The sequence below is a fragment of the Lemur catta genome, chromosome 14 (genome assembly GCF_020740605.2).
Source record: "Lemur catta isolate mLemCat1 chromosome 14, mLemCat1.pri, whole genome shotgun sequence".
NCBI lineage: Eukaryota > Metazoa > Chordata > Mammalia > Primates > Lemuridae > Lemur > Lemur catta.
In genome coordinates, this window is record NC_059141.1 from 4277772 (window position 1) to 4305434 (window position 27663).

General features: G+C 39.9%; 1 protein-coding gene across 4 annotated transcripts in view; it reads right to left on the reverse strand.

Moving 5' to 3' along the window:
• The window catches only part of DOCK1 (dedicator of cytokinesis 1), a 469449-nt gene that overhangs the window by 333435 nt on the left and 108351 nt on the right, over positions 1–27663 (reverse strand). For all 4 annotated transcript variants that reach the window (XM_045569235.1, XM_045569236.1, XM_045569237.1 and 1 more), the window contains 3 exons: positions 27528–27628; positions 16443–16577; positions 8010–8118 (listed from right to left, as the gene is read on the reverse strand). In XM_045569235.1, the coding sequence (XP_045425191.1) occupies positions 8010–8118; positions 16443–16577; positions 27528–27628 (345 nt within the window). The remainder of the gene's footprint in view (positions 1–8009; positions 8119–16442; positions 16578–27527; positions 27629–27663) is intronic.

Here is a 27663-nt window from a genome sequence, read left to right on the forward strand (position 1 = left end):
CTGTTGCATTTCTGCAACACTGTGCGATTTGCTGCATTTCTGCAACATTGTGCTACTGATCCGTTTCTGCCACTGTTGCAATGTACTACGGACACTATAAATGGAGGTGGAGAGAAAGTCAAGAAACAAGTACATCCATACAGACTGCTCCAGATTAAGTCTTGCCCGTGTAGGTGGTATCATTCCCCGCAGAGAGGGCAAAAAGAATCCTAGGAAGCAGCCCAGAAGATTGTGGGACGCTGTATCACCTGGAGAGCTACTGCCTCTCAGCCAGGTTGTAGAACCCTCTGCAAATCCACAGACCAGCAAGCAGTGTAATGAAATTGGGAGCATTTTGACCCACAGGTTTGCTAAGAGCAAGTCATAAAAATATTATTTTCACCTTTCTCTTTTCTTCTGCTGCTGCTTCTTTTTTGACATGAGTGATGAGTTCACTTGCAAGTGTCTCATCATCTGTGTATAGGGCAAACTTGTCAAATCACGACAGTCCACAGTATCGGGCAGCTGAGGGCAGGCAGCCCAGGTGAAGCCAGCCCTGAGGCTGCACCAGCTCCGACCCCATGTGCTCCTGCCCTGCCCTGGCCGGCAAGGACTACCAGCAACCACTAGAAACTAGGAGAGAGGACAGAACAGATTCTCTCTTGGAGCACCCAGAATGAACCCTCCTTGCTGACACCTTGATTTTAGACTTCTAATCTCCAGAACTGTGAGAGAATAAACCTCTGTTGTTTTAAGCTACCAGATTTATGCTATTTTGTTGCAGCAATCCTAGGAGACTGATGTAACTTCTAAGCCTGGCTAGTTACCCTCCCCCCTTCACCGTGGGACCTCCCTATCTTCTCTGTGTCAGTAGGAGAACTCTCCAGAAGGCCTGCCTGTTGATTCCTGTCAAGGCTGGCTCCGCCTGAGCTGCCAGCCCTCAGCTGCCCAATAGTCTGGTTCAACAAATTTGTCCCACTCAGGGGTAACATGACCTTGAAGGTCCCCAGCCAAACCATTGCATCCTTGTCTGCACCAATGATGAGAGACTTACAAGTCAAGTCCTGACTCCTGTCCACGGCATTCTTGGACCAATAAACACAATCAAACCCCCCACTCCTCCACCTCAAAATAAAGGTAAAATATTTTATCACTTACTCTTAGTAAATCTTTCTGTCTCAATATGCTCCCCAATTTCTGTAAGCTGCATGCTAGTCTGTGATGGCTTCCATACTTCTTTGTCTGGTTCACTCCAGGAACAGATTCATCTGCGCAGAGAGAGTCGAACTCACCACAGTTCTCTTATCCTTACCTAACTTGGCCAAAAATCCTGTGCCAACGTAAGCAAAGATTACAAAAGCTCATAGTTTCTGAGAGAGATGAAATGTCTCCCTAGCCACACAACATTGCAGGTGAGTAGTTCAACCTCACTAAGTGTAGAATGTCATAGAATCACAGACAGACCAGAGCACTAGCAGAAAACCAAGTCCAGACAGTCACATTTAACAGAAATGACCCAGATGAATGACATGCAGATTCATCATCTAGAAAGCACATCCCACTAGCCTTGATCATGACTTTCACAGGACTTTAGAGCATTTGGAAATCTGGGAGCCTCAGAGCAAACCAGATGGAACAAGGTCCTTGCCATAAACAGAGAGGGTCAGCCAGGCACCATTTATGAAAATGAAAACCAGAAACCATCTAAGTGCCCTCAAATAGAAAACTGATTAAACAAGTTATAATACAAACATGAGGTAATATGTAACCTTGAAAAACATGTTCTTGAAAAACATTGAAGGATATGTGGAAATAAATGTAGCCAATAAGCATTGTAAAAGTGTGAGTGTGTATACACACAGGAATATATACTACACAGAATTTTATACATGTATACACACATGAGCATATATAAGATGACACTCAATGAGGAGAAAAGGCTTACAATTACAAAGACAAAAATGCTAACAGTGTAATCTCTGGGAGGAAGGTAATAAATGATTCTCATTTTCTTAATTAACTTTGGGTATTTTCTACTTTTCCAACTCGATCACATGTTAATTTTAAAACTGAGGGCAAGGACACAATAAATGCCTGCTTTGATTAGCACAACTAACAGGACTTCACATCTTTATAGAAATGCTGAACACATACAGAGAAGAGGCTAACTGAGGGGCTGCTGTTACTACACGTGAGGTGCCGGGTAGGCCAAAAGTTACTGAGTGGAGTCCGATTTCCTCATCTGCAAGCAAATCATTTCATATCTGATCCTTACTTGTCACCCTCCCCAAGACATTCAGACTATCTTTTGTGAGGACAACAAAATTCTAAGTGTACAAATTTGTGAGTACCAGTGTGGACCCCAGATGCTAGCTTGGGAACAAAGGAAAAAGCCGTGAAAACTTCTCATAAGGAGAATTTGGAGTAAGATACAAAGCAAGCAAGTATGGCTCATTTCAAGTCAGGAAATTATTTTTAAAGAAATTAAAAATGTGCCTCTTGGAGGGCAAAATTCACCCATCAGCTGTATTTCCTCAGATTACAGAATAGCTCGTTTCCAACGTAATTCCTTTCTAGGAGGCCAGATGGAAACAGCACTAGGATAGGAAGTGGTTAGAGTAGGAAGAGGCAGGGAAGCCTGCTCCCCAGGGACAGTTCCCTGGAAGGAAGACAAACCCTCACACATCTGTGTGCCAACTTCTGCATGGGGGGTTCCAGATTCAATTAATCTTCTCCCCCATCCAATCCACATGGCGGTGGAGAAACTCACCTGAGCACCAGGGGCCTAAGGCTTGTCTCGACAATGGAAGAAACACAGAAAACTAATGATAATATTTTCATAATAAACTTAACAGGAGACACACGGGAAGAACACTAAAGACTGGGAAGGGGCAGTGTTTTTCAGTTGTGGGTTGAGATCCATTAGCCGCTCATGAAATAAATTTAGTGCCTGTCAACCAGCAGTTTTTTCAGTGAAATACATTAATCTAGCATAGACTAAAGGAGCCTAGAACAGAACAGAAAATGCCAGAATGCATCACGTGGAATAAATGAAAACTTTTTCATGAACCATTTTTAGCTTCGTACACACAACACACACATGCACACACACGCATACACATATACAATACTCGCACACACTCACCAAGTAAGAATCCGTTTCTTACTGTGAACCATGGTCAAAGCTTCCTTCTACAGAAAATTCTGGAATTCTCAGGCCTTACTTATCATCCTTCCTAACACAGCACAGAGGACAACAGACAGCATGGGGCAGTCTTTTCCAGGGTCATCCCACAGGGAAGGTATTAAATATTTATGGGATTGAGTGAACATTTCAATGCCTGTGACAACTGACTGCAAAGCCCCAAGGCCCCAATCCAGCACTGCGATGCACAAGTGGTCAAGAAACAGAACCACCTACTGCCGACACACGGGGCCACCGCCCAGCTCTCCCTCTCCCTGAATTCCCGTGACCACCGCTTCTGACTCCCTCTATTCTTCTCTTTCAGACTCACCCAACTTTTGTGGCACATCATCAAAGTTTTTTAACTGCTTTATGCACGTACATAGACTATTTCCACTTAGATGGAAAGCTCCACAAGGAATAACGTCTACCTCCTTCCAGCCAGTCCTGACCCATTTTCCACTGCGTGGATGACAGGTACGGGCCCTGTTTCCAAACGCCATGGGATGGCTGGTGCTCAGCAACACTGTCTCTAGGGAGGCTGAATGGGAAAGAGGTCCCAGAACTGCGCAAGGGAAGCTTAAACCAGTGCTGGACCCCAACCTACCTGTGTTGCCTTGGGAAGGTTAATTAACATCTCCGGGCCTCAGTGTCTTGATCTAAAAGCACTGATGGTATCGACTTAATAGAGTCATTGTAAGGACCAAATAAGCTGAGATACAGGAAATACTGTGCACAGCAGGTGATCAGCAAATACCAGCTATTGCTGTTCTGGCACGAGGAGCTAACGCTTATTTCTATCAACCGCTGGTTTGGGGAGTTGACCCTCCAGAGGCTTCCAAACAAGCAGGTGCGTGGCGTCCTCAGGGGAAGGTGCTGCACCGGGCTGAGAAGCCGCCGGGTGGCCGAGACGGCGTCCGACGCCTTTCTCCCGGCAGCTGGAGAGCGTCACAGCTTTTGAGAAAATGCAAGTTACCACCATATGTGAATTTCAGGAAAACACTGAAACAGATGCCAGGGAACAAGAAAGGGCAGGTACAGCAGGAGGGCGTGGGGGACGGCCAGGAGACCTTCTGCCCTAATTTCAGTCAGAGGAACCGAGGACCCGCACGAGCACAGCGGTTCACGACACCGTGACCAAGGAGAGCCGAGGGACGAGGCCACAGAAGGGACTCGCAAGGCTCCGAGATGCCACATGGGGGGCTGCCCCAGGGTCACGGGGACGGGCAGGCCACAGTCGCATGGGGCAGAGCCGGGGGAAGAACCAGAGGCCAGTGGCGACTGGGACAAGGACCTTCCCGTAAGGCGGGAGACAGAGAGGGAAGCCGGTGGCAGGGAGGACGCGAAGCGCCGTCTGGGTTGTCCGAACCCCCGGCCGGCTGTGGGCAAAGGGAAGCGGCGGCCTGAGGCGCAGACCCGTGAGCAAGGCGGGGAGGAAATGGTGACGGGGGAGCAGGACGGCCGGGGACGGGGACCTCAGCACAGGCAGAGGGTCACAGTTGTGGGGTGGACTCGTCCTCTCAGAGGGAAGGAGGGCGGGAGAGTGACGCCGGAGGGCTCTGAGGTGGGGTGTGGTGGGGGATGACCCTGGGGCTGGAGAAGCTGCCGGAAACAGCTGCTGAGGTGAAGTCAACAGGAATTTAGAAAGAATTTAAGTGAAATAATGGAGCGGGATAAAAAAAACAGCAGGTAATTCCTCAAAAATTAAACGTACGATTACCACAGGACACAGCGGTTCCACGACTGGTCAGACACCGAGAGCAGAGATGCCTGCGCGCCTCGTCCACGCATGCGCGCGTCGCTCACAGCGGCCGGAAGCGGAAGCGACCCAGGCTCCCGCGCGAGAACCGGCGAGCGCAGTGCGGCAGACACGCACAGCGGAAGGTTACGTCAAACAAGTAGGACCTTCTGACGGGCGCTACCCCTGGGCTGAGACTGGAAGGCTTAATGAGTAGTAAAAGAGGCCGACCCGCCTGACTCCGCCCACACGGCGTCAGCGGAGCCGTCAGGTTCGCAGACACAGCCTGGAGCGTGGTCGCCGGGCTGGAGGGCGGGAGGCCTCGCCCGTGTTTGATGAACGGAGAGATTCAGTCTGAGAAGATTATAAGTTCTGAAGATGGATGGTGGTGACTGTTACACAACAATGCGACTGTACCCGATACCACTGAACGGTACACTTAGAAATGGTAAAAATGGGAAATTCCTTGTTATTTTACCACAATGAAACAATTTTTAAGTGTTTGGCTGTATCCCTGAGGCTGGGGGCATTGACCGAGGGGCATAAAGCGGCACAGGCGGGTGTGTCCAGAGACACCGACGCCGCAGAGCCGGGGACGCGGCGGGGACCCGCGGCGGCCACCAGGCAGAGAGCGGCGCGGGAGGCTGCGTCCACACTCCCTGGAGTTTCCTCTCCCATCTGACGTGAACACTTGCACTTCTGTCCTCCATTGTGTGTTTTCTCACTTCAGTCACCCTGGTGAAAATTTTGTCACGAAGTCAAATAGAAAACGCTGTTGAAAAACTCTCGTCTGAGGCCAGGTGTGCCCAGCAATGAATTATCATCTGCAACAACAACTGCTCTCACAAACTCCCGTGGCTGACTCGGATCTGCAAAGTGAATGCAAGGGCTGGGTTCGGTTCTGAGAAGGTGACAACAGCGTGGGGGCTCTCTCGGACAGAGAACCCCCGTCAGGTCACCCAGACTAAAGCCAAGAAGGCAAGAGGGCATACAGATAATCCCAGAAGTCACACAGCTAACAAGGGCCACCCTTTGGGAAAAAACATTTAAACCCTAAGAATTGTCACACTCTGAAAAATACTTTCTCTACAGAAGACAACTCACTATATGTCCATTCTAACATAGCAAAACTGAAGGAGTTAAAACAACACAAAAATCAGAGTCCCATGGGAATCCTTAAATCTCTGAAGTTGAGAGAGCACCATTGTGAAATAACATGATACCAAATTAGCAGCAAGGGAAGCAACATGTCAAAAGAACACTGTGCATCTGTCTCGCAGAGGTAAGGTTTGCATCAATGCATGAACGTCACTGAATTCACTCGTGTCTTATAATAAAACACCAACTGAAAAAAGGTCTTCCCGTCTCCAGTCACTAAATAATTTGACTTCAAGGGAGGTAGGCAGACACAAGTCAAGCCCAATCAAAGTTAATAATGTAAGAATATATTTAGCAATCTAAAATTACTTCTGGGCTCAAAACTTCCTGTAATTTTTATCTATTCTTACACTATAGGCATCTGTTTTTCTAAAATGCCACTGAATTCAGTAGTAAAAGTACCAAATGCATAGCTAATTTTAACCTTGGAACAATAAGGCAGCTTTAGGCAATATCAAGTTGCCAAAATAATTCATCTAAACATTAACATATGTACCACATACACTTCTTTCTCTCTAGGTCACGAATTGTTAAAACAAATTCATGTAAAGATCAAGAAATTACAGTGAAGAATCCAATGGCTCTACCAGACAGCTGCACCACCTCGGAGATGAAAGGTAAGTTCTGACATGATTGATGCCTAGTTACACTGGTTTCCTTGGTCACAGCAACCATGAGACACGTCTCAGCACATATACATCTTTGTTCCAGGGCATATGGCAAAGTTTTAAAGCTGGGAAATGACTTGCCCAAAACACTTTTAAGACAATAGCCATAAGGATGCTTCCTGAAATTATATACTAAAAGAACATTAAAAAAGGAAAGCAGGAATAGAAGCACCTACCATGAGCAGTTGAGAGAAAGGTACAAGTTAATCATTCGGAAGATTCTTATTCTTTGAAGGCATTAGCACAGGTAGCAAACTGCATGGCTCCTGCTACAATACGTCAGCCCCATAAACACAGCCATAACCGGGGTGCACAGGAGTGTGAGGTCCTGGGGCTGCTCCTTGTGCCCTCCCCACACGCCGCCTCTTGGGCACTTCCACACCAGGGCATGTCCTGGAGAACTCTCAGGCCTCACGTGAGAGGAAGTCATCTTCCTTCCAGGGTACAACAGAGCAAGATAAGGTTATCCAAAGTGGGGAGAAGACAGGCAGGACAAGAATGCTAGATTCTCACTCTACTGCACAGCCAAAGATCCACTGAAGGACAAAGATGCTGCACCACTTGCAGGGTATAGCCTGTGGTCTGACTGATGCTGGGGCACCATCAGCCTCAGCCTCCCCATCCTCTCAGGTAAGGAGATGCCCTCACAAATGAGGTGTAAAACATGATTCTCATCAATTCTCCCAAACCTCTCTTTGCCAATGGATAGGGATAAGCAATGAAAATATGTAAGAGTACCTAAGGAGAAACAAAAAAAGAATTTCACAGCACATGCAACATGAGTCTGTTCACTACAAAAGAGACTCCTGGGCTTCCCACTCAAGGTCTTTGCAGGGTGTAGTCCTCTCAGCTGGCAGGGGAAGCCCTTCACCTACTCGATACAAAGTTACAGCCAGGTGGGGGAATAAAGTCCAGTGTCCTGTAACACTGTATGGTGAATGTGGTTAACAATAATTTACTGTATATTTTCAAAAAGCTAGAAGAGAGGATTTTGAATGTTCAAACACAAAGCAACAATAAATGTTCAAGGTGATAAACATGCTAAGTACCTTAATCACTACACATTGTGTACATGTGTGCAAATCATTTTGTATCCCCTAAATATGTACAGTTATTACGTGCCAACTGAAAAAAAAATTTAAAAAGAAAGTACAGCTCTTGAAACCAAATGAGATGTCTGATATTAACAACTACAGCATCTTGGGCACGTTAATGAACTGTAATGAAAATCCTACCACACATACATACATAAATGTCCGCCTTGCATGTGGTCAGTGCTTACCTTCACCCTGACGGTCTGGTCCGACAAGCTGCTCATCATGTCATTGATGGATCTGAACAGCTGCAGCAGAGAGTCCACAAAGTCAGCCTCTCCTTTGTTTTCATACAGTCTGCAAAGAAACACACGAAACTGTGGCACCTGGCAGAGAACGCTCAACACTTTTTGATCCTGTGTCTGCAGCCATTAGTGGAGCTGCCTGGATGACAAGTTAGAAGGGGAGCCCGTTTCCTCAGCATCCATGAAACATGGAAGGCAATTTGGCAGTCTGATTAGTCCAGACCATTCAACTGTGGAGTCTCCATATTAAAGAAGCTGATTCTTAATGATACTATCTATTGTTTTTTTTTCATTGTAACATACTACATTTTTTAATATAAATCTGAAGAACACAGAAAACACATAGTAAGGGAGGGAAGAAGGCAGGAGGGGACAGAGAGAGGAAGAGAAGGAAGGAAGAAGGATGAGAAATGCAGCTTGAATCCCACCCCACAAAAATTACAGTTAATATTTCATATGCTTTCTGCCAGTGTTTTTAAACCCATAGAGTTAGAAATTCACAATCACAAAGACACTTCATTGCCTGAATTTAACATGATCTTATAATCATTTAAAAATGATAGTCTATTAATATAGTAAAGTCAAAATTACTTTATTTCAGAGTAATGATACTATACATATTCATCTTAGAATCAGTGGTAGCAAAAATTTTCACGAGGTAGAGCATATTCAATAAATGGATAATAAGAAAGTTGTACATTGGTTATGTGTATGCTAATATGTTACTAATTGTAAGTAGCTTTCATCTATAAATTATTTATTAGCAGCTACTTCAAGTTGCTGTGTTACTAAAAGGCAATGTATTTGCATTTTAGAAGATTGAGACTCAGATGTTTTATTAATACAGACTATTTTCTGCCTAATTAAAAGTATACCATACCTGAAAACTTGTGTACAATGAAAAATTTTGTAAACTAAATGATAATTAATTACCCTAGTGGTAATCTTATATGTAAATGAGTTCCACTGTGCAGCAACGAATTCTGTGTAAAATGGCAAATTGCAACCTAGTGTACCTGTTTTGTAAATAAGGGTTTTCAGATAGGGGTTTGCTTAAATGATGTGCCAAACAATTAAAATTACAGAGGACTGAACTTATGATTGTAGGTGGCATAGAGAACATTTGGCAGATTGGTGCAATGCTTGGTTGGGTGGCTTCAATCATGCAATCACTTTTCCCCTCAGGGCACTTGCTAATTCCTGGAGCTGCGTGGGGTGGAGAACTAAAATCCAAAATCAAAACCTCTGTAAGGGAAAGTAAAGAATTTTTATCAGTTGTCAAAGAAAATGTCTAAAGTTTGGAAAATGCCAGAGACAGGGGCCCCAGGTAACACAGCAGACTCTCAAGTTGAAAATCATGGAAAGGCAGGATCAAATTAAATGTAGACTGAGGTTTACCAAGGCTAAAGCACAGCCTTGACTGAGTGAGTAGTCTCTGGTTAGAGTAGGGTAGTCAGCCCCACTTTGTCTGCCTAGAAGAAAGTAAGAGACTTTTCTGTTAAAGAAGATCACATCCTCTGAAGCTTCTATACAATTTTACATACAAACAGTCCTGCCTCAAAACAAAAATTATACTCAACAAAAAGCGAAACCACAGGACCGAGTCAAAGAGGAAAAATAAGACAACAGAAACAGACCCATGGGTGATCAAGATATTATAGTTTGCTAACTAGTATATCAAAATAACTGAAATTACTATATTCTAAAATATAAAATAGAAAGATAGAAATATGAAAAATAGAAAAATGGGAAAAATAAAAGGTGAAATGAAATTTTTTAGTAGAGAAATGAATCTATAAAAAAGAATCAAGTAGAAAACTCTAAAACTATAAAATATACTATCTAACATTAAGAATCCATTATATGGGTTAACTAAAGTAGACATAGCAAGAGATAGAATTAGTGAAATGAAAGAGAATTCACAGAAAAATAACGTAAGTACAGAGGAAGAAAATATGGACAAGAGTGTTAGGGATATGTGGGCACAATGAAGCAATCAAATATACATGTAATTGACGTGCCAGAAGAAAAGGAGGGAGATGATGGGGCAAATGCAACATACAATGGATAATGGCAACAATTTTCCAAAACTGATAAAAAGACATCAATCCAAAAATTCAAAAATCCAATGTAGAATAAATGAAAAGCAAAGCATTCCTATGCAACCCACAGTAAGACTGTCAGTAACCACAGAAAAAGAGACAAACTGTAAAAGCAGCCAGAGGAGAAGATACCATTTACCTCAAAGATGTGACAGTAAGTCTGAAAGCTGACTTCTCACCAAAAAAGAAGAGAATAACTTCTGGAGGAAAAAAGTAACTGCTGATCTAGAATGCTATAGTAAATAAAAATATCCCTCAAACACACGGATGAAGTACATCATTTTCATACAAACAAGGCCTGTAGCTGGCCTAGAGCAAAAGAAACTCTATAGGGAGCTCTCTGGATACAGGGAAATGATCCCAGAGGGAAATGTGGAATTAAAGGATGAAAAACAATGAAAAATATAAAACACATCAAATAAATACTAACTGTACAAAATAACAGTAATGTTTTATGGAGTTTAAAATACATGTAGAATTGAAATGTATGACAATAGCAACACATAAGAGAGGAAAGAGAAAATGGAGCTAAAGTGGGCTATTTTCCTAGCCATGTCTGGCATTCTCAGGGGAGTAGTAACAGTGACGATATTTATTACTCTATAACAAGTCCAACATGCATGTTACCATCTCTATGATAATAGTTAAAAAAGTAGTAAAAGGATGTTTAACTAATATGTCAAAAGAGTAGAAAATGGGAAGATAAGAAACAAAGTTTAATAGACGCAAAAGAATGTAAAAAAGGAAGAAAAGGGGAATATAACGCAGATGGGTAAAAGAGAAAACTAAGAAATTGATAACATATAAATTCAACATATTACTTAATTAAATTATAGGAAAATGAACCAAATACCCACTTTAAAAGCTTTCCAGACTGTATGAAATAAAAATACAGCTATATGCTGTGAATACATTTAATAAAGACACAGAAAGGTTGAAAATAAAAGAATGAAAAAAGGAATTCCATGTAAACACTAGTCAAAAGATAAAGAGAAACTTTTCAAGTTGATTGAGGAGTAAATCCATAAGAAAGACATCACAAATATAAATCTGTGTAACCCCAACAGCTTCAAAATCTGTAAAACATAATTAATAAATTCTTTATGTATTATTTTCAAAATTCTACCAAGAACCTGTCAAGGATGAAAATTTAATTATCAGTTTCTCTGCTGCCAACCAACATGGTTAGCACATATAAATGGTTGTTAGCCTTTTACAGTGATCCCTTTGAAGCATCTTTCTTTTAGAAATGATCATTGCGGAAGTCTCTAGAATCTCAGCTCTTGGCTTTATCAAATAAACCAGGAAGAGTCACTTGTTTGACCCACCTTGAGGTGGAGGAAAGGCTGAGAAGAAAGAACTCAAGAGACTATTGATAAATAGATGAATAAGAGCTACTCATTCCTTGCTCTATTTAAATAAGTATTCATTAACAAAGAATGATAGGCTATTTGTCTATTAACTACATTCTATTTTGTGACCCAGGGAATGATAGCAAAAAGATCTGCAAAATTTATTCATGATCAATAACTAATTATTCACAGAGCTAACACTGGATGACAGGCAGAAATTCTACAAAGCATAGGGAAGACAGAAGAGGAGCTGAGCAATAAGTAGATTTAGTAATTGGATTCGGAAGGTCTGATGCAGGATGTCTTGTTTTCTGGCTTTCTAGTTAATGTGATCCGCCCACACACGAAATACAGACAAACAAAAATCAGCAGCGAAGCGCCCCTTGGCTGTTGAGAATCTCTCAGTGGGTTCCCCGGGAACCAAATGTCTGTGGGCCAGAGCTTTTAAACTGCTGTTCTCATTTCAAAACACAATAAGCTTTCTAAACAAAACAGAAAGTATGGAATTGCATAGCAAAAAAGATAGTAAGATAACAAAGATAAGCTTCCATATCTTCATCTTGAAATTTCACCTCTTTGTTCTTTGGAAGAATAATTACTATCAAGTATCCTGGAATTTAACAAAGCTACTGCATTATAGGAAAACACAGCAGACCATTTTGAAAGAAGCAGAAAAATAAAAGATCTCAAAACTTCAGACCAACTGCAAAAAGAAAAACACACTTGTCAATTCCAGCTGTGAGCACAATTGTTTTTCTCCCAAGGTAATAAATGTGTTGCAGGTAAGAAAATGAGAGCCCTAGTTTGTTTTCTTCCCACCTCTCAGAACACCACACACGAGACCTGCTTAGAGCTCCTGAGGGATCAAACGTTCTAGACATCTGCGTGGGACACAGGACTTCTTTTTCGTTAACTTGTCTATACAAAATAGAAATATGATTTCATCTAAAATTAAAGCCTTCAATATCACAGATGAAGAAGTAGCAACTGACATGTTATGGCAGGACAATGGAGAGTTAGGGTGAGGACAAAGGGAGGGATTATGACAAAACTTCAGCCCTTCTGTCCATGATTCTAAGGCAATGAATTTGTTTCCTACCAAAAAAATCTGTAAGACACTAAAACATCTTCTCAACAGTTTTAGACTACAGATTTAAATTTAATAAGTTATTGTCATATCCACACAATGCAGCTACAACTGTGTTCTATGTTTTGAAAAGGAATAATACGTCCTTCTCTCCCCTCAAAAACTGTAGGAGGCAGCCAAGAGCACACTTAGGAAACATTGAGAGAAAAAAATCAAGTCAAACTATTAATGTCTGGGATATAGTCAGGGCTCAAAAGCTCATTAAGTATTTATGGAAGAAGGAAGAAGCAATGGAGGGAGGGAAGGGAGGAAGGAAGGATCTAGCACAGGAGGAAGGGAGGGAGAAAAGAAAGAGGCTGGGGAGAAGAGAGAGAGGGAGGGAAGGATCAGGATCTTCAACATCACCATCATGGCCACACTACATGGTCAGACAAGGTCAGGAATGCACACACAGCACCCTTGGAGGCTTAGGAAGCCTCACTGCATTTTAGCAATTGCTGCGACTCAGCTCCTGACCACTTTGTGTCCTTGACAGTCTCAGCTCTTTTGACAAACAAGTTATCCCAGCAAAGCTCACATAATGCCTGGCTTCTGCTGCGTCCACACCAGGACAAAGGCAGGCCAAGGGGTCATGGGCTGTGCCATGCTGCCAGGGACCAGGACAAAGGCATTCCTGAGGACTTTAACACAGAACACCTCCTGGACCCAACACAATGGTCAGCTAAGCACTTCACCCCATTTCTATGTAAACCGACGGGACTGAATCACATCTGTGGGTCACTTAGGGCTCAGATGACTTAAAGCCAAAGAGAAACTGATGGTAGTCTCAGAGATTGACCCCCAAACTAACAGGGAAGAAAGTCTCTGCATAGCCTATAGTTAAGTAGGAGTTTGTAACCTGGAATGAGTTAGGGAAGTTCTAAGCTCTCAGGCAACAGACATTCTGGGTTAAAAGTACGAGGAAGAGGCCGGTGTGGTGGTTCATGCCTGTAATTAGAGAACTTTGGGAGGCCACGGCAGAAGGCTTGCTTGAGGCCAGGAGCTCAAGACCAACCTGGGCATCATAGTGAGACCCCATCTCTACAAAAATTTTTTTAAAAAAATTAGCCAAGTGCAGTGGCTCATGCCTGTAGTCCTAGCTATTCAGGAGGCTGAGGCAGGAGAATTGCTTGAGCCCAAGAGTTCAAAGTTGCAATGAGCTATAATAGTGCCAGTGCACTCCAGCTTTAGTGACAGAATGAGATACTGTCTCTAAAAAAACAAATTTATTTAAGCAAATAAAAAATAAAAAAAGTATGAGGAAGAGAATGTTAATTGCCCATCCAATATATATTTCTTCCTAACTCCTTTACTGAAAGAACTCTGACTTTGTTGAAAATGTCAATAAGCCCAACTAAAAATCATTTTCTAGCCTCCCCTGCAGCTAGGTGGCCATGTGATATGGTTCTGGCCACTGAGACAAAAGCATATGACACTTTGTAGGGATGGGGAAAAGCTCTTTCAAAGGAGAGTGGCTGGCATGCCTATTTGCCCTTTGCCTTCCCTTCCCTTCTGCTTGGAAAGCAGATGTGATGCCAGGAAGAGTAGGAGCCACGTTGGGACTATGAGATTAAAGGACAGACCCTAAGAATGTCAGGACAGAGAGATAAAAGGAGCCAAGGACATGAGGACACCAATTCCTCATGCAAGCGCACGAGCCAGGAATTCTTACTCTGGACTCCACGTGATGTGGGGGGAAAAAAGTGAACCTCATCTGGTTAAGTCACATAAATTGGGTTTTGGGTTTTTTTGATACAGACAGCCAATCATATTCCTAATCACTATAATATTGATCAAACTAAATAAATTTTATGGACCGTGGCTTTAAGATCTTATGCCATTTGTATTTTGAAATTGAAAGAGATTAAAGAGAGAGGCAGAGAAATAAATTGCTACTAGTCCACCTGGGTGACCTCAATCTTTTCTAAAGCAGCATTATCATGTAAAAGATTATGGCATTTACTACTGCAGCAGAAATACACTGATTATCAATACACATGTCTTTCAATTACAAATCTCTGAATGAAAGTCAGCACTGTACTTGGAAAGAAGGTGTGCATCATCAAACTCCTAACTCAATACCATATTAATCACAAAAGTGCACAGGATTAAAAATTTTCAAATAAAACTTGACAGAACCTGTATCACCTAACAATTGCTTTCCTTCATGTTCATCCTTCCACTTTAGTGTAGATATCGGAATAGAGTAATCAGAGATTTAAAATTGATGTGGAAAATATAAAGGCAATATAGAGGGTGCCAGGAAACTCATTTTCATAGAATTAACTTGACTGAAATAAAATCAAACAAAATATAAGAAAACATAACCTGGCTTACCATGTTGCCTTTCACTCCTAACAATGAGAAAATCATTGATGACTTAGACTCCTAAGAAAAGAGAAAGCTTCAGTCCACACCAAGGGTCATGCCTACCCATGATATGCAAAATAAAAGAAAGTGCCCTTGACATCTTAGTCAAGGATAAAACCACGACATCCTCATGTGTTGGGTCCTTGTATGTAAAAATGGCAGAAACTGTGGTTTTTATCATGGGAACCCAGAGCAAACACAAGCGCACTCAACTCTCTGACCAGGAACACAGGAGCTGCAATCACTGACCATTGGTGGTTATACCTTGCTTGTGACTTTTATGGGTCTCTACATAGAGTCAATAACTTGTCACTTTGGCTTTACTTCTATCATGGTAGATATGAGATTAGATTCTGAGTTCTTCCCCTTTCCCCTGGGCCCATCCGGGCATGTCTGCTTCAGACACATGAAAATAAAGTGAAGACGAAATAGGAAGGTAGTGATTTGGGTACACACTGTTTGAATTCCCAGTTTTCGCTGCCGTGCTGCAAGAGTGCTGTGCTTTTCAAAGGCAGCATGTACTCTCTAATTCGGAGGGACACTGGTTCATGAACTCCATCTCTGTGAATTGCATCCCCCTACAGGAACAATGTCAACCTAGAATAACCAACATCCGTCACCATCACTCACAGTTGGTCACCTGCAAGTGGCCATCCCCCAAAAGAAACAAGCAGAATCAGCCAAAGTCTACACCCAACACTCAATGCACTTGCTTTTCACAACCTTTCTAACCTACAGTGAGATGTTGCAGGCTGACAGAAAGCCCCTGTTAGCACAGCACTTTATATATACATATCAGTATTCTCTATAAAATAGTGAAGTCACTAATACCCTAATTTACTTTAAAGATCAGAAACAATCCATAAGTTCATCCATGTGACGTGAGAAATGTCACTGAGCTAAAGCACCTGAGTGTCCTTGCACTTGGAAATGTCATATGTGGGACCATCTCTCCAGAAATAAAACATCATCCTGGCTAAAGAAGAGAGGGAGGAAAACCCAAAGTCTTTCCAAGTGAGGCGATTTACCTTGATTTTGGCTTTTCATTGCTGTTTCTTTGTTTTATTTTTGTCTGTTCTCTGGGGCCTTTTTGCTATATAAAGGTATGCTGGAAATGGCTTCAGAGCCCTTGGTGGACACCCAGGCCCCCATGTGAGGTGTTGTAAATGCTTTCAGTAGACAAAGCTTGACTCACATGCACACACTGCTGATGCAGAGCAGGGCTCCCAGGAGAGCGCTTGCATCTAACTGCACAGGGAGTGGTTAAGGAGAGAGGAGGCGACCCCCCAGGGCTGCTCTCTCTTAGTGCTCTCTCCAGCTGGAAGGCATGGAAAGGAAGGAGGAATAGGGAGAAGGGACAAGGAAAAGGGAGGAAGTAAATGATTTGCTAACAATCCTCTTAGGAACCAGCACAGGTGATACCCACTGATTGAACAGTATCCGTGAGCGCACGATGAACTTGAAGATGTACTCCAAAGCCTTCATGGCTTTATACAGCTGGTCATTTATTCCTGGCTTCTCTGCGTTGTCCACATAGTTCCTTAATACTTTTGTCAACTTCCTGTCCACAATGGAATCACATATAAAGAAGTTAGTATAACACCTTAATTCTTGACTGATAAAAAAATACACAAATGGGTTATTTTTATTTTGGTTTCCACTTATCAGTATAAGCACATTCGTAAAATGCTTTTTAATAAGATAAAGTGATAAAATATCTCTCATAGGAACAAGGTGGGAGCGTTTAATGAGGACTTTCTCAGTTAGATGTTGTTCTAAGCATGCTAATGCACTGTCTAATTCAATCTTGACAGCAAACTGCAGTATTATCCTTACTTTATAGACAAGGAAGCCAAGGCTTAGACAGGTAAACTGGCTTCCCCAGCGTTAAACAACAAAACTGAAAGGATTTTTATTAGAGCCCCACAAAGCCACAAAAAATGTTTTCAAAAAGGCATTACAACAAAAATGTTCTCTGACTAGATTACGGTGATGGCTCCTCAACATTGTAAATGTACTAAATGCCATTGAACTGTACACTTTAAAATGGTTAGGACAATTTTGTTATGTATATTTTACTGCAATTTTTAAAAAGCATGAGACAGTATTTGTTATAGAAAATCATCTCAGCCACCTCTATTCATTTTAGATGATTTTCTAAAACTACAACTCTTACAATGAAAATATAACTTTTAGAAATAATTTTTCAAATAGAAAACATTCTTAAACTTTAATACATTTTCCAAAAATCCTTATATAAAAGAATAAAAACAATATATGAGAATAGTATCAGTGGATACACAAAAAGATTTTTAAATATTTTTTACATTTCTTAATAATAGGATTCCCCAAAAACATTTAGTTTTAAAAGCATAATGACTACATTTCTTTCGTCTGTGTATTTATAAACTGTGATCTAAAACCAACTAACTCCCTAACATGAAAGCATTTAAAACCTTTTCCATGATAAAAAAGTTTATAAAATGTATAATATGCAACAAATGAATTATTTTTCATTTTTCTTTCCCACTACAGAAATAATTATAGACAGTTCGTACAAATAAACTATATATTGGAAACTTGATTTTAATGATTTTAATTCATAGCTTCACAAGTTATTTTAAGTGCCTAGTTCATAGTTTTTTGGGGTTTTTTGTTTTGTTTAGTTTTTGTTTTGGTAAATTCCTTGCTGAAAAATGAAAAGAAAAACATTACACTTTTTAAACTTTTTCTACTTTGATTTCATTTAAATAACCAGAAAGTTCAAATGGTAATAGATTTACTCAAAGCTTCAGGGTATGTGAGAAGGTTAACTTAAAGAAATAAACAAATATAGAGACATATAAATAAAAATAATCAACTTCATTAATGAATACATGGAAATTAAATTAACAAGAAATAAAATTTTTGCCTAGTACCAACAAGATGTGGGGAATCAGAAATCAAAACACTGCTGTTTGGCCAACCAGGCTGGATACTCTTTAGAGGGTCAGTTGACAGCATGCACTACAATATCTACTGGCAATATCTATTACAATTAAAAATACTCAAATCTTATGACACCAGTAATTCCACTTTTAGTAATTTGTCCTATAGAAACAATTACAAATAAATTAAATCATGTTCACTGCATCATGGTCTGCACTAGAAAAATATATAAACAAGGCAAATACTCATCATCTGGGGACTGGTTAAATTATTGTACGTCCCTACAGTGGAATATTGCACAGCAGTTCAATACTAAAGGTGGAGGCTGAAGGGGCGACTTCCTCATCACAAACATGGAAAAAAGGCCAGTTATGCTGTTGTGCTGTTAAAAGAAAACAGCAGTTACAAAACAGCAGGTCTATTATGGATCTGTTTTGTATTTAATATTATATTCCTTTGATCTTTTTAGTTTATATTTATGCCAATACCATATTATCTTGGTTACTGCAGTTTAACAGGAAGTCTTAAAATCTGGTTCTTTTGAAAATTTATTTGGGTATTTTGTATTCCCATATAAACTTTCAAATCAGCTCATCAGTTTTTTTTTTCACTAAAGCATGCTAGGATTTTGGTCAGAATTATGTTGAAAGTATAGATTAATTTGGGACAAATGAACATTCAAGCAATATTTTTTCAATCCATGAACATGGTATATATCTCTAATTATTTAATTCTTTTTAAATTTCTCTCAGTAGTGATTTGCAATTTTCAGTGAAAAAGTCTCACCCATCTATCATTAAATTTATTCCTTAGTATTTGATGATTTTTGATAATATACTATATTGCACTACACTTTAAATTTCATCTCTCAATTATCTGTATACATATTGTTGGATAGTCTTTGTTTTGTTTTGGAATATACAGTTTTCTGACAACAACTATATATTTGCAAGGTTTAATGGGATGTTTTGATACATGCTTACATTATGGAGTGACTAAATCAGGCTTTGTATATTAACTTTTGTGAGGTTACCTACTAGTTCTAGTACTTGTTTTTTGTTTGGCTGGTTTGGGCTTATTTAAAATGGATTCTTTATGATTTTCTATGTACACAATCACATTGTGTGAAAACACAGTTTTACTTCTTTCTTCTCAATTGTTATATCCTTAATTACTTTTTTGTGTGTTACTGCACTATTTCCAGTATGATAATAAACAGATACGGTGAGAACAGACATCCTTGCCTTGTTCCTGAACTCAGGGGAAAAGCTTTCCATGCTACAGCATTAAGTACGAGGTTGGCTGTAACTTTTCTTAGATTTTCTATATCAGATTGAGGTATCTATTCCTAGTTTTCCAAGAGGTTTTGTCAGAAATGGATATTGAATTTTGTCAAATGCATTTTCTGCATTAGTGAGCTTTAGAGCTAAAAGCATAAAGCAACTGAAACAGTGGTGCCCAACAGAACTTTCTGTAATGATGGGAACCTTCTAGATATGATCTGCCCATTGTGGCAGCCACTCACCATATGTGGCAACTGGGCACTTGAAATGTACCTAGGCATTAAATTTTTAATTTAATTTTATTTAAATACCACATGGGACTAGTGCTGTGACATTAGACTACACAGGCATTGTTGTGACCTATGGTTAGACAAAGATTTTTTTAGCCATAAATGAAAATCTATTGACTACTTTTAAAAATCGTAGGTTAGGCTTCAACAAAATTCAAGTTTCTGCTCATCAAAAGATACCATTAGGAAAAGGGATAAGCACAAGCAGGGAGTAAATGCTCAAAATTTATGTTTGACAAATATAACACACACACACACACACACATATACACAAATCAATAATAAAAAGAATGAAATAGCAAATGAAATTGAATAGACATTTCACAAATGGTAAAATAAGGAAATAAATAGGTGCTCAATATCATCAGTCATTAGATAACAGCAAGTTAAAATCACAAAGAGATATGATTTTGCCCCCATTGTCATAGCTAAAATTTAAAAAGACAATACTGACTGTAGACGAGGATATAAAGCAAATGAACATTCACAGATCGCTGGTAGGGAAGCAGAACGGTGCAAATCCTTCTAAAGAAGCATTTGGCAATTTCTTATAAAGCAAGCCACACACATGCCCTCTAGCCTGACAATTTTACTCTTAAGTGCTTATTGCAGGGAAATGAAAACACTGCCCACAAAAGATTTGGACAATAATATTCATAGCAGCTTTATTCAGAATAGCCAAAAACTAAAAGCACTTCAAAAATGCATCAGCAGGAGAATGGCCAAACAAATCATGGTCCATTCACACACTAGGATACTACTCTGCAATAAAAAAAGAAGAAAATCAAATAGTGACACTCAGAAGCAACATGGATGCATCTGAAAAGCATGATGTCAAAGGAAAGAAACCAGACAAAACAGAGCACGTGTACCACCGATATAAAGTGCAAGAACAGGCAAAACAAACTGAGGACAACATACATCAGAAAGTGGCTGCTTCTTTGGGGGTGGGACTGACTCAGGAGGGACAGAGGGACCATTCCGGGCAGTAGCAATATTTTATTAACACATACTGGGCAGTGGTTACAAGGGTGTATACAATTGTCGAAACTCTTGCTTCAACATGAGCATTTTACTGGATGTAAATTGTAACAATGAAAAAACATTTAAATTTTAAGTAAGCAAAAAAAAAATGATGCTATTTTGTAAAATAAGCAGACATAATAATCATAATGTTACTATAAGCACAGAAAATAAAGCCAGAGACAGTAGTGATCTCCGATATGTATCATTACATACAGACAGGGAACTTCGATTTTCTGCAACATCACATTTTGGTAATGTGAGATGTTTTTAATTTCTTTTTTTTTTTTTACATTAAGCATTTTTTTTTCTTTTACAGTTCACTGAGATATAGTTCACATACCATAAAATTTACTCATTTAAACTATATACTTCAGTAGGTTTTAGTATATTCACAGAGTTGTGAAACTATCATCACAATCACTTTTAGAACATTTTCATCACCCCAAAAAGAAACCCTGTATCCATTAACAGTCATTCACCGTTCCCCCTCTCCTCAGCCCTTGGCAAAAACTAATCTACATTTTTCTCTGAATTTTCTTATTCTGGACAATTCACACAAATGGAATCATCATACAACATGTGGTCTTCTGTGACTGGCCACTTTCACTTAGCAGACTGTTTTCATAAGATTCATAAGGTTCTTCTACGTTGCAGCATGCATCAGCATGTACTCTTTATTGCCAAATAATATTCCATCATGTAGACATACAACCTTTTGTTTATTCATTCCAGTTGATGGATATTTTTATTGCTTTTACTTTTTGCCAATTATGAACAATACTGCTATGAACATTTATTTGTGTACAAGTTGTTATAGACATGTTTTCATGTTTATTTTGAATATGAATGTATTTACATTTACTTTGTTTTTGTTTGCAAAATATTAAGGTGGTATAAATGTTTTTGTTACATGGATACCATGTATAATGCTCAAGTCAGGGCTTTTAGTGTGCCAGTCACAAGAATAATGTTCACTGTACCAAATAAGTTAAGTTTTTATCCCTTACCCCCTCCCATCCTCTCCCCTTCTTGGTTTCCAATGTCCTTTACATCTATTTGTGCCCATCGTTTAGCTCCCAATTATTAGTGAGTTCATCTGGGGTTTGTTTTTCCATTCCTGAGATACTTTACTAAGGATAATGATCTCCAGTTCCATCCAAGTTCCTGCAAAAGACATTATTTCATTCCTTTTGTGGCTGAGTAATATTCCATGGTATATAAATACCACATTTTCCTTATCCACTCATAAATTGATAGGCACATGGGTTGATTCCACATCTTTGCAATTGTGAATTATGCTGCAATAAACATTCAAGTGCAGATGTCTTTTTGATAAAAATGACTTCTTTTCCTTTGGGTAGATACCCAGTAGTGGGATTGCTGAATCAAATGGTAGATCTACATTTATTTCTTTGACGAATCTCTGTATTGTTCTCCACAGAAGTTGTATACTAATTTACAGTCCTACCAACAGTGTACAATGTTCCTTTCTCTTTGCATCTACACCTGCATCTATTGTTTTTTGACTTTTTAATAATGGCCATTCTGACAGGGGTAAGGTGGTATCTTATTGTGGTTTTAATTTGCATTTCCCTGATGACTAGTGACGCTAAGCATTTTTCCATGTTTTTTGGCCATTTGTCTATCTTCTTTTGAAAAACTTCGGTTCCTGTCTTTTCCCCACTTTATAATGGGGTTTCTTGTGTTTTTTTCTTATTGATTTGAGTCCTTTGTAGATTTTGGGTATTAGCCCTTTATCAGATGTATAGTTTGTGAATATTTGCTCCCATTGTGTAGGTTGCCTATTTACTCTGTTGATTATTTCCTTTGCTGTGCATAAGCTTTTTAATCTAATTAAGTCCCATTTATTTATTTTTGTTATTGCTGTATTTGCCTTTGGGGTCTTAGTCATAAAAAATCCCTCTATGTACACAAACTAGAAAATATAGAGGAAATGGGTAAATTCCTAGAAACACATGAACTCCTAACCCTAAATCAGAAAGAAATAGAAACCTTAAATACACCAATACTGAGCAGCGAGACTGAAGCAGTAATAAAAAAATCTGCCAACAAAATAAAGCCCCAGCCTAGACGGATTCACAGATAAATTCTACCAGATGTACAAAGACAGACTAGTACCTGTCCTACAGAAATTATTTCGTTATATCACGAAAGAGGGAATCTTCCCTTACTCATTCTATGAAGCCAGTATCACCTTGATACCAAAGCCAGGAAAGGACATAACAAAAAAAGAAAACTATAGACCAATATCCCTGATGAACATAGATGCAAAAATCCTCAATAAAATACTAACAAACCAAATTCAATAGCACATCAAAAAGATAATCCACCATGATCAAGTGGGCTTCATCCCAGGGACGCAAGGATGGTTCAACAAGCGCAAATCAATAAACGTGATTCACCACATAAACAAAAGCAAAAATGAAGACCATATGATTATCTCAATAGACGCAAAAAAACATTCAATAAAATCCAGCACCATTTCATTATTTTAAAAAACCCTCAACAAGCTAGGTATTCAAGGAACCTACCTCAAAATAATAAAGGCCATAAATGACAAACCCACAGCCAACACATACTGAATGCGGAAAAGTTGTACACATTCCCCCTAAAAACTGAAACAAGACAAAGGTGCCCACTGTTACCATTGCTATTCAACATAGTATGAGAAGTCCCAACCAGAGAAATCAGGCAAGAGAAGGAAAAAAAAGAGTATCCAAATCAGGAAAGAGGAGGTCAAACTATCCCTGTTTGCTGATGATATATATAATCTTGTATCTAGAAAACCTTAAAGACTTCACAAAAAGCCCTTAGAATTGATAAATAAATTCAGCCAAGTCTCAGTTTACAAAATCAATGCACCCAAATCAGTTGCAATTCTATATACTAATAACAGTCAAGCTGAGAGCCAAATCAAGGACTCAACACCATTTACAATACCTACAAAGAAAATGAAATACCTAGGAATATACTTAACCAAAAAGGTGAAAGATCTCTACAAGGAGAACTATGAAACACTGATGAAAGAAATCGTAGATGACGCATATGGAAAAACATCCCTTGTTCATGGAATGGTAGAATCAACACTGTTAAAATGTACACACTGCCTAAAGTGATTTACAGATTCAATGCAATCCCTATCAAAATACCAATATCAAATTGTACAGATCTAGAAAAAATAATTGTAAGCATCATTTGGAACCAAAACAGACCCTGAATAGCCAAAGCAAGCTTAAGCAAAAAAAAAACAAAGCTGGAGGCATCACATTATGTGACTTCAAATTATGCTGCAAGGCTACAGTAACCAAAACACCATGGTATTGGTACAAAAGGAGAGACCTAGACCAATGGAACCGAACAGATAATCCAGACATAAAACCATTTACCTACAACCAGCTGATCTTCAAAAAAGCAGACAACATACACTGGGAAAAAGAAGTCTTAATCAATAAATGGTGCTGGGAAAATGGGATAGCCACATGCAGAAGAATAAAACAGGATCCCTATCTCTTGCCATATATACAAATGAACTCAAGATGGATAAAAGACTTAAATGTAATGCATGAAACCATAAAAATCCTAGAAGAAAACATAGGAGCATGTGTTATTTTTAAATGATGGAAACGGTAGTGGGAATAAACACTTTCATTCTGCCCGACTTCTACACTTTCTACCACTGCTGTCCCATAAAAGAAGCATCCTTGTTCATAAAGATGACCATCCTCGATAATAACATATAAATAATAGAAGAACTAAATTCACTTCAATCTTGTTCCATTTTTCAGTGTACCAAGCTGCACAACTTTCCAAAAACCAACAGCACACGTGCAACCAGAGTGACAGCCTCCATGAGAATATCTACCAACCAAACTTCTCCAGTCACCTACTTTGTATGTTCTCGACAAGAATGCACTGTGGCTATTAAAAAGTCACAAAAAAATATATTTATTTTCATAAAAGTAGTCTGCTAGGATACTGACAGCATGTCCAGTTGTGAGCCAGTATGGACTGGACTGTTTGTTGAGAATATATAAAAAAGACACTCAGAAGAGCGACATCAACTGCAATTATGGATGACCTAAGAGTAACTATTTTATTGATAAATCACAATAAAAAGTTTTTTTAGGTGACTGAGTAGATGTGAAGTCATTTCTAACACTGACCAGGTGCCAGAGGTCTAGTACCGAAACCTGCCGCTCTCAGAGTGGCCTTCCTGCTAGCTGCTCTGAAGAGGCCAGGTCTGCAGGCTGCAGCTGCTCCTGTCCACATCCACTGCATGGAAGGCACAGCTTCCACATGCTCCGCGTGGTGGTTCTCAACACATGGGAGACCATCCAAAGTCCTGGCAGAAAGCCTGCTTCCCTCAGTTTCACTTATTTCCCAAACTCACTGGACCACACATCTTTTATTATACCCATTAATATCCCAGAAAATAAACATTCCATAGGACACATTTTGGGAAGTCTTCCAACCAATTCATCGAAGAAAAGAATAAAAATAATAGAGATTTGCAAAGAGAATGATCCAGACCAGAACATAAATCTGCCAGACCATCTTAAAACTGCACCAAGTCAAACTCCTCGCTCCAGCTAGAGAGGGGCAGACAAAATAGAGCCTCAATGTTGTCAGTAAGGAGCCCATAGCAGCTCCATGAGAGGGACCTCAGGGAACAGAGAGGAGCCTGTTCATGCTGGTTTTATGGAAGAACAGTCCCCAAAGTTACTGCTCCCCTCCCCTGGCACTTGGACGGATGCTGTTCAGTCTCGTGGGGCTCCAGGATCCAGGAACTACCGACGCAGGGCAGCTGCAGACAGGAGTCAGGATGGTGAAAAGTAACACTTATTGCTGAGATCTTTCATTCTTCTCTTGGAGTTCTTTGGGAAGAAAGGCTAAATATCTCAACCTTTATCAAAAGAAAGAAATTACATGAATAAGAGTCTAATGTAAGCTCATGCCTGCCAAGGCCATCTACAGGGGAGGAGGAGGGGGACCCTCTGGGATAATACAGAATTTCATCTGGCGCAGAGAATACCATAAGCTCATCATCAGTGCAGAGGCTGCCTTCCATGATGTGGTTAGAACTGTGTGAATCACAGTTGACCTCTTCAGTATTTCAAGGTGTAAACACCCAGATTCAAACTGCTAAAGAACCACCTGAGGTTGCTAGTGGATCAAAATATGATAAGAATACTTATTTTCCAAGATGAAAACTTCAGCCAATCCCAGAGACTGAATGAGAGGACACTGCTTCTTATTTCAGTTCCATCACAGCATAAAGATTAAATGGTATTTGTTGTTTCTCTCATTGAGTAATTTGCCCAAAATGCCTCCATTTTTGTTTTTCCACCCATGAGCATGAGTGCACCACCCTTTCCCCGATAGCCAGTGAAGGGACATGGAATGCAGCGTGGTAAGCTGATCCATTGTTCTCGTCTTCTGAAATTAAAGTGTGAAGTCTTGTCTAAGTAGAGCTGTTCAGCCATGTTTCAATCAAGCAGAATTTTGAAAATGAGCACACAGGGAGACCACGCCACATTCGTTGCAGTCTGCAGGCCACATCCACAGTCCCCACACAGTTATGTTTTGGCTGCTAGAGTGAGAAGGTGTTACTTGATCACCCTCCCAGGGTCTGTAAGGAACCGTACAACATGCCAACACACTGGGCAACTTCACTAGGTGAACAAAATGTTTTCAACAAATGTTTATTAGCAAGCAAGCACAAAGGGCTCATCATGACTTGTTCCACATGCTTGAGGACGTTGCAGCTGTTGGCCTACGTAGGGGCTCCACCCACCGCCTTGCAGTAAACATGTACTCAAGGCAGACATGAAAACATCCAGGCACAGGACTGGGTTATACTAACAGCTGGCTTCAGGCAGCCAGAATCCTCTGACCCTGTATTCACGGCTGCATGCATGCAAAGAGGACAGGTTTTTCCCAAAGTATGTTTAAGACATAGATAAGAGTTTTGACTCAATTTACTGACACTAAAGAGAATTCTTCTAATGATTCTAAGTGGGAGGCTGTTAAAGAAATTAATATGTAAATCTTAATTTTTCACTGCAACTTGCACAATAAAAAGTTTGCATAAATGCCAATATATCCCACCAGGAGAGACCAAGTAACTCATCATAATAAATCTAATAATAATGAAACTCAACAATTACTTTGTGCTTTCTAAGTGTCAGGGATAATTCTAAGCAGGCTACATGTTAATAACTCATTAAAATTCTCATTCAAACCTATAATCATGCTCTTTTTACAGAAGAGAAGGCTGAAGCTTAGAGAGGTTAAGCAACTTGCCCAAGATCACAGGTCTTATAAGGGACAGAGCTGTCTATTAAGCCCAGGCAGCCTGGTTCCAGGGCTGTGCCCTAAAACACTAGGCCAGCTGCCCATCCTGCCTGGGCGTCACACATGCCCTCTGGTGTCTTATTAGACCCCTGGGGCACGGGAGTGGGGAAGGTGAGCGCAGAAGAGTAGCAATAAGAATCCAAGACAGCTACAGCTGAAGCCGTGGAACTAAAGGGAAGGCACTCTTTAAAGAACAAGGAGATGCACTGAAAAGTACAAGGCTGAATTTTATTCACACTAAACAACCAATCACCTCACAACGGGAACACATTCATTTACGCATCCATCAAAGGCTCGTTGGGAAGGTACAGCGTGGCAGGCACTCCATACATCAGTTTCATTGAACAGAAACTGAAAATTCCAAAGATAAATGGAAGTTGTGGAGAGCAAGAATTTATTCCAGAATATTATAATAATTTATCACATATCTCCTTCAATAAGACTTTCAAGTCTGCTAACATGAGAAACAATAATAAAAATTATCCCAGTAAAGTCAGAGTTTTGAGGAAGGAAATATATAGTCGAAGACAAAAGTATATGAAAAAGACTCTAAATAACAGATACACACAAAAAAAGAAGTATTGGTTTTAAAACAAAAAAGGAACTTACGTGTAGGCTAATGTCGCACTAAAGTGCTTCTTAATGTAGGTTTCCAAAACAGGATTAAAATGCTGAAATTTTCTGTCAGCAATTAGTCCAATGATAAATACCTGTCAAATTAATGTAATGTCATTACATTTTCATT